Source organism: Lactuca saligna, chromosome 5 (assembly GCF_052625555.1).
Source record: "Lactuca saligna cultivar CGN05327 chromosome 5, ASM5262555v1, whole genome shotgun sequence".
NCBI lineage: Eukaryota > Viridiplantae > Streptophyta > Magnoliopsida > Asterales > Asteraceae > Lactuca > Lactuca saligna.
The window spans coordinates 295,180,766-295,189,635 of NC_136421.1; the positions used below are offsets into that span (position 1 = coordinate 295,180,766).

The following is an 8,870-nucleotide window of genomic DNA, read 5'->3' on the forward strand; positions in this document are numbered from 1 at the left end:
CTTGGATCCATGATTTGGTCGAGTAGCTTTAAGCATTAATTGCTTAATATTGTCTTTTTGAACGCCCAACGTTTTGGCTATGGTTCGCAATCTAGGTTGGTGGCAAACGCCCAACACTCCACCAAGGAACATCGCGCGTTCGAAGCATCAATGGGCTTCTTGGACTTTTTCCTTGTACTTGATTTTTGGGTTTTGGGCTTAGTAGTTTGGACCCATGTTGGTGTGACAATTGGTAAACTCGAAGCCAATCCAAGTCAAAAGATGTTTGATGTATGAGTGAAACTACCTTGTAACCTAGTTTGGACCTCAGATAGAGGCCTTGAAACCAGAGAATGTAACAGGTGAAGCCCTAAGAGGGATGGACAAAAACTTAGAAATCAAGGGTGACAAAGATCGTTATCTCATGAATCGGATCTGAACGCCAAAGTTTGGTGGATTCAGAGAAGTTGTCATGAACGAAGCAAACAAGACTCGATCTCTATTCATCCAGGTTCGGAAAAGATGTATCTGGACCTCAAGAAATTGTATAGGTGGCCGAACATGAAAGCAGAAATTGCTACCTATGTGGGCAAGTTTCTGACTTGCGCAAGGTAAAGGTAGAATACCAAAAGCCTTCAGCTTTACTACAACAACCAGAGATGCCTGAGTGAAAGTGGGAGCAGATTACAATGGATTTCATAACCAAGTTACCCAAGACAATGGGTGGTCTTGATACAATCAGGGTGATCGTAGACAGGTTAACCAAGTCCACACACTTCCTACCAATCAAAGAAACAGACAAGATGGAGAAACTGACCAGAACATACATCAGAGAGATTGTGCGACTGCACGGTGTACCAATATCTATTATCTTGAATAGAGACAGTAGATTCACCTCACGGTTCTGGCAGTCACTACAGAAATCCCTGGGAACTAGGTTGGATAGGAGTACAACCTACCACCTACAAACAGACAGACAGAGTGAGAGAATTATTCAAACACTAGAAGACATACTGAGAGCCTATGTGATTGACTTTGGTAAAGCATGGGATACCAATTTGCCACTTGTCGAGTTCTCATATAAAAATAGTTTTCACACTAGCATCAAGGCTGCCCCATTTGAAGCCATCTATGGCCACAAGTGCAGACTGAAGTGGGTGACACGCAACTAGCTAAAGGACAAGTTCCTGACCGCACTCCCACTAGCCCGGAAATCATCAGGAAACAACTGAGAAGATCATTCAAAGTCAAGAACGACTAAAAGCCTCTAGAGACAGAAAAAAGAGCTACGCAGACAAGAGACGAATACCCTTGGAATTTCAAGTTGGTGACTGTGTACTGTTAAAGTTCTCACCCTGGAAGGGCATGATACGCTTTGGAAAGCGTGGAAAACTAAATCCAAGGTACATCGGACCATTTGAGATCCTTGCAAGGATTGGTCTACTAGCTTATAAACTCCAACTACCACAGGAACTAATTAATATACACTCTAAATTCCACGTATCCAATCTCAAGAAATGTCTATCCGATGAAACTCTTTTTATTCCACTCGATGAAATCGAGATTAACGAGAGTCTACACTTCGTGGAAGAACCTGTAGAAATATTTGGATAGAGAAGTCAAGAAAACAAAAAAAAGTCGCATACCAATAGTAAAGGTCTACTGGAATGCCAAACGAAGACCTGAGTTCACCTTGGAACGAGAAGATCATATGAAACAGAAGTACCCATATCTTTTCCCTAACACTTGACAGTCCAACTCAAATTACAATTTCTGGACGAAATTCCCTCTAACAGGGGGATGATGTATGAGTGAAACTACCTTATAACCTAGTTAAATTATATCACCATTAACCAAGAGATCATGTGTGGTTACATGTTTATATATGTTTATACATGTATTTATACGTTTATATAAGTTGATATAATTACTAGTCAAACTATTAAGCCATCACTAGTCATCACTAGTCAAACTATTAAGTCAAAAGGCATGAATTACATCCTACCATTGTGTTTTCGGTTATTGGATTCTTGAAAACAATTAGATTTCAGTTTTGTGGGGACCAAGGACACATGTGTGGACTGAAATCCCCTCTTTAGTTGAAGCTAGGACCAAAAACCCCTTTCTAGGACCACTATGGCCGAAAACTCACTTATAGGGACCACACCGTAAACCGAAAACACCATTTTGTGAGTGTACATAAAGGATTTCGGTCATGCTAGAACAAAATCATCTTCTTTATGGCCGAAATACCCATTTAGTGGCCAAGTGGTACCACCTAATTGAGTAGTTTAGCTTTCCAATAAGATAATTATGTTTACCCCCGTAAACTTCACATCACTTCCTCATAAATTACTTCCTATTTAAGATACTACTTTAAGATCATATCCCATTTCACACAACCAGTAAACGAAAACATCCTTATTTCTCTCTCAAATAGAAAGCTATATTCCTTCCATTCTCAGAGATCAGAGATCAAACTTTCCTGAAACATATATTTGAAGCTCCATCCATAAGATACTATTGTAAGTATTCTTCATATTATTTAGTGTTTAAGAAACACTTGTGTTATTAAGACCATCTTATTCACACATTATTATGTGTTTAAAACCATTAGGATTACGATATCCTTCCTGTATTCTAGCTCGAAGTCACGGTTTCTATCCCATTAACAAAACCGCTATCACACTCGAGGTGAGTTCATACCCCTATATTTTCGTAACTTTTTCTATGTTTTAAGGGGGGGGGGGGGGGGGGGATACAAGTAAAACAACATAAAACTTGTGTTAATATACAAACCATTGTTTATGTTTTCTTACATTTTATATATTTATTACGTGAAAACATCAATTATGCGAAACAACGTTATTATCAAATTTGCAAACATTTACATGCAAAACATGCTAAAATGAAACAGTTATCATTTTCGACAAAACATACCTTTTAAAATATAATAGCTAAAGTATCATAAATAAATATTTAGACTCTTATCATAAAATATTCATACATTTATATTTTTTCCACTTAAGAAAGTTTGATCTAATAATTTTCTCCTTCGTACTTCTAAGTTGAATTATTAGTATTTTTTAAGTTGTGATTTTGGCTCTTATTATATTTTAATACTTTGTTGTTAGTATCTTTTATATATATATATATATATATATATATATATATATATATATATATATATATATATATATATATATATATACTTTCATTTTTATTAATATTATTTTAAATAAACTGTAAAATTGGACCTTGTGATTTTTATAAAACTTTGGATAAGGTCCAAAAAAATTTTAACTTGCATGGAAGGTCCAAAATCAAGAAATTTTCGTGATTTTAGTCCAAAAAAACTTTGAAAGGACGGTTATACCCTTATTTATTTAGTTTTACATTTTTTTTACATATTATTAACATTTCAATAATAATAATAATAATAAAATGTGTAAAACTCTATCTGTCTTACATCTCTTTCTCTCTCTCTCTCTCACACACACACACACACACACAAACACAGACCCACCCACCCCTCCCTTTCTCTTCAAACCCCACAGGTATATTTCACACACATACACACTAGTTTCTGGGTTTTATTTTTGTATTTGTGATACTATATGAAACCTAGTTTCAAATTTCAATCAGAAGCTTAAAATTTCACTCACATACGCACCAGTTTCTTGCTTCATTGTCGAGGTTTCCCCAATAATCTTTCATCTGGTCTCATCCTAATTTATCCCTCCCTCATCAGTAAAAGAACAACGAAACTTTAACTCCATAAAATCTTTATTTGAATCTTCGATTACAACAACAACAATAGGGGATATGATGGAGATTTACCATTGCAAGATCTGATGGCGATTTCCCATTGCAGGATTTGGGTTTATTTCACTATCGTAGAGGAGGTTAAGAGAGGTTCGATGATTGTTGCGCTCGGTTATTATTATAGAAATCGTGGAGATCGAGTTTCCACTCACGGCCATAGACCTTGTAAAGGATGCAGTCGAAGGAAGCTTGATCGGCAAGTGGTTTTGAAATTTGAATTGGGATGAAATCAATGCCTTGTTATCCGACTTCTTTCATAAATAATGTGTGTATATGTGTATGTGTGTGTGTGTGTGAGAGAGAGAGAGAGAGAGAGAGAAAGAGAAAGAGAGGACGAGAGAAAAATAAAGAAAGAAAAAATATCGTGTACCAAATTTTAAGTATATTATTGTGTGTGTGTGTGTTTTTAATGTATGTATATGTGAGATACTTTTGAGTTGCATGTGAAAGTTAAGAAGAAGAAGAAGAAGAAGAAGAAGAAGAAGAAGAAGAAGAAGAAGAAGAAGAAGAAGAAGAAGAAGAAGAAGAAGAAGAAGAAGAAGAAGAAGAGAGAGAGAGAGAGAGAGAGAGAGAGAGAGAGAGAGAGAGAGAGACGTAAGAGAGATAGAGTTTTATTTAATTTCTTCTTCTTCTTATTATTATTATTATTATTATTATTATTATTATTATTATTATTGAAATGTTAATATAATGTAAAAGTAAATAAATAAGGGTATAATGGTCTTTTCAACTTTTTTGGACTAAAATCATAGAAATTCCTTGATTTTCGACTTTTCATGCAAGTTAAAAACTTTTTCGACCTCATCCAAAGTTTTTACAAACCATAAGGACCAATTTTGCAGTTTTGTCTATTACTTTTTAGGGGTAAATTACATGAATGGTCCCTATGGTATGGAATAATTGGATGGCTGGTCATTAACTTTTTTTCTAATTCAAACGGTCCTGATAAGTTGATCTTGTGTTTTTTGGTCACTGGTCGAGTTAAAATGTCTATTTTACCATTAATGGTATTTTTTAAATTTCTTTTATGATTATGTTTTAATTATTAAATAATTTAAATTAATAAATAAAATATATCACATCGCCCCTTGATGGTCCTTGATACCGGAGACCAGTACCAGTCAACATCCATACACTGTCGCTCAACTCCGACAACTACCACCTTTTAACTCTGTTAACCACTTTTTATCACCTGCAACCAAAACCAAAGTTATATAAAATCATACCTTACATCGAACTTAACATCCAACTTGAAACGAAAAACACTATGAACCAAAAAATCCTAGAAACCAAAACCAAATCAAATAATAAAAACCAAATGGAAATTAAATGAGGGGAGGGTTTGCTCAGGAGGATGAGAAATATAGAGAGGGGGCAGGGGAGGATCTACGTTGTTGCACGAGGTAGCCCGTATGACCCTTCAAATTTTATCTAGAAGTACATATTTTTCGTTAAAAAAAATATATTACGGTGCTACCCCAGTAAAAAAATATGGACTACCTTATATTATAAATCTAAAATATTTAAAGTCCAAATTTAATGGTCAATTCTTTTAAAATAACCTAAAATATATAAGTCAAATCATTTAATGATAATAAATAACCCAATCCAAATCTTGTACCCATTTATTTAAAAGAAAATTTTGACGTGCGAAACAAAACATAAAGCTCGATTGAACCTCTTGCTGCCTTCGCTCTACTGCCCAACCATTATCGTCATTCCCAATCGTTGCAATAGTAGTGTCTATCGGCAAACAATGAATCAAGTAAACTAATTTACTTTATCAATTGTCGATGTTTCTTGTTAATTAATTGACTCAATTTGGTATTTTGGCTTTACTATATCAATTATTGTATTTTATTGTTTATCTTTAATTATGATAAGAATCGTTCTTAGGTCATAGGCTCATAGCTATATAGGAATTAAGTCATCAAACACACTGGACAACTAATACATAAATGTTATTGTCTCACAAACCTTTTTTTTGGAGGTGAATCAAACTAAAAAGAAAAAAACTAAAACATACCAAATTTCTTATATTTTTGTTCTTTATTATCCATCATATTTATTAGAGATTTTATAAATTATATTGATTGTTGAAACTTGAAAAAATAAAATTAATGAATAGCAATTATGTTTGTTTAATTGGGGATTTAGGGTTAATACTTGACACTTAGTGATTATTTGCGTTTGAAACTTGAAATCAAGATTATAGTTGAAATATTTTGATTGTAGGGTTCTATTAACAATATTTTTCAAAATACAATTAGATGACAATGGTGAAGGAACTTCTAAAAGAAATAAGCATAATGTTACTTCACAAGTTCCACAGCCTTATGAACCTAGCCAAAAACCAGAAGTTCCACAAGAACCACAACCTAATGAACCTACTCAAAGGTCACAGGCTCCACAAGGACCACAACCTAATGAACCTAGTTAAATACCACAAGTTCCAAAAACTTTTGATTTGAATGATCTTCCTTCGGACCCGGGGGATAGGCCAAAAACTACATCTTATAATCCTAATCAAAGAGATGAAATAAGGAGGACATATTTGACTAAAAGACCTTGCCAACCAAAGGGGCATACTTTCGAATCAAAGTTAGTTGGTAAGAAGCTAAGACATTTTATTGTTGAATGGTTTGTTGAATTTCCATGGTTAAAGTATAGCATTAAAAAGAACAAAGCATATTGTTTGTGTTGCTAGTTGTTTGGAGACATGGTATGGGAACAAGATGGAAGAGATGCATTTACAACAGAATGCTTTCACACTTGGAGTAAAAAAAATCATTCCGGAAACATATAGGTAATATTCAAAGTTATCACCAAAAGGTACACGAAAAGTGTGATTTACTATTGAGAAAATCCAATCTATTAGTGAAGCCCTTCATAAGAAAACGAAAATTGAGAAAAGTAATTATAAAATTCGATTACGAGCTACAATCTGTACTTGTAGATTTTTATTGAAAAACACATTACCATTTCGTGGTCATGATGAGTCGGAAAATTCTAAAAATAGAGGACTTTTCATTAAAATCTTATCCTTGATTAGAGAAGATAATGAGAGGATTTTTAATGTCACTTTAGAAAATGCTCCAAAAAATGAAAAGTTGACTTCTCCGACGATTAAAAAAGGTATTGCCAATTGTTTTTCAAAAGAGATAATCAAATCTATTTGTGATGAAATTGATAAAGATGTGTTTGGTATATTAATTGATGAGTCCAATGATGTTTCTAAAAAAGAACAAACAACTATAGTTTTGAGATATGTTGATAGACCTCGGATTGTAAAAGAAAGGTTTATTGGAGTTGTTCATGTGTTAGATACATTTTCTTTGACTCTTAAAGTCGCCATCAATTATGTATTTACCGGCAACAACTTGAGTATGGCTCAGGTGAGAATTCATAAAATATTTATTATTATTATTATTATTATTATTATTATTATTATTATTATTATTATGTTTTATATCTTATATCTTTTATTCATTGTTTGAAACAAATAGGTGAGGGGCAAGGTTATGATGGAGCAAGTAATATGAGTGGTACATTCAATGGTTTTAAATCATTTAAATTAAAATAAAATAGTTCTACACATTATATACATTGTTTTCCACACCAGCTTCAGTTAGTGGTTGTGGCGGTAGCAAAGAAACATGATGATGTTGAAGAATTCTTTAAACAATTAACTTTGGTGGTTACCGTGGTTTGTGGTTCTTGTAAGAGAAAAGATATGATATGGGAGATTAAAAATGTAAGAGTTAAAGCTGAAATTGCTATTGGTGAAACTGAAAACTGGAAGAGGACTGAATCAAGAGATTTCTCTTGCTTGAGCTGGAGATACCAGATGGGGTTCACATTATCAAACACTTGTAAGCTTGATGAATTTGTTTGCTGAAGTTGTTGAGGTACTTAATTATGTCAAAGATGAGGGGTCTAGTTTATCTAACTGTAATCAAGCAAAGGGTATTTTGTCAAATTTCAAGACACTTGATTTCTTATTTCTTCAACATTTGATGTTGGAAATTCTAGGCCTCACAGATACCTTGTCAAAGCATCTTCAAAAAAAGATCAAGATATTTTGGAAGTGGCTTCATTAGTAAAAGGGACAGCAAAAGCATTGTTAGTTTTTAGAAAAGATGGGTATCGACAAATTTGGAAGAAGGTATGTGTTTTTTGTGAAAAACATAGTATTGGAATTGTGGACATGTCGGAATATTATGTTACCCTACGAGAGCGTAGGACCAATATGACTAATCAACATCATTTTGAAGTTGTGATTTTTAACACGGTTTTAGATATGCGAATTCAAGAATTTGGGGATCGATTTAGTGGAGTTGCCATGTAACTGATAGAGAACATGGCAGCTTTGAGTCCTTGTGACTCATTTTGTAGTTTTGATAAATCAAAGTTGTTGAAGCTAAGCGAGATATACAAAATGGGCAACTTGATATCTATTATTACTCTTTGCTCAATGATGAGAAAATTTTCAACTTGACGGGAATTACGGACCTCTCTCGTTTATTGGTGGAAACAGGGAAACACTTATCTTTTCCTTTGGTTTATAAATTATTAAAACTAATTTTGGTTTTGCCCGTCGCAACCGCAACCGTTGAACGATGTTTTTCTACAATGAAGTTGTTGAAGACCGATTTGCGTAATAAAATAGGTGTCGATTTTATGAATTGTGCTTTGATTTGTAGTGTAGAAAAGGAAGCACTTGAGAATGTAAAAACTGAAAATATAATTACTCGTTTTCGGAAAATGAAAGAGCGAAGAGGTGAACTTTAAAATGTAACTTTGACACTTTTTTTATGTCTAATGAAATGACAGTTTTTATTTTTATCTTATTGTATATTACGCGGATTTTTTTGGTGCTACCCCTTTAGTTTGATTCTGGCTCTGCCACTAGAGGGGGGTGAGAAGAAAATTAGGGAATGTATTATGGTGGCCATGGCAACTTCCTTCTTACCCACCACTGTCGGAGATCATCTCATATCCACAAGGAAGTCAACCATCCCTTCACTTATGATCATTTAATACCAAATAGAATTATTTCCACAAAA

The 8,870-nt window shown here is 33.7% G+C and overlaps 1 protein-coding gene and 1 long non-coding RNA gene across 2 annotated transcripts; both read left to right on the top strand.

The window, feature by feature from the left end:
* The first annotated feature begins 2,384 nt into the window (after positions 1-2,384).
* On the top strand, positions 2,385-4,220 carry LOC144998806 (uncharacterized). The gene is made up of 3 exons (XR_013660439.1): positions 2,385-2,504; positions 2,597-2,673; positions 3,854-4,220. It is a non-coding gene; the product is annotated as an uncharacterized LOC144998806 (long non-coding RNA).
* Positions 4,221-6,539: 2,319 nt separating this feature from the next.
* On the top strand, positions 6,540-8,156 carry LOC145046896 (uncharacterized). Its single transcript, XM_078995164.1, has 6 exons — positions 6,540-6,610; positions 6,857-7,199; positions 7,311-7,337; positions 7,427-7,656; positions 7,837-7,969; positions 8,103-8,156. The coding sequence occupies exons 1-6, from the start codon at positions 6,540-6,542 to the stop codon at positions 8,154-8,156; spliced, it is 858 nt and encodes a 285-aa protein (XP_078851290.1).
* The last annotated feature ends 714 nt before the right edge of the window (positions 8,157-8,870 follow it).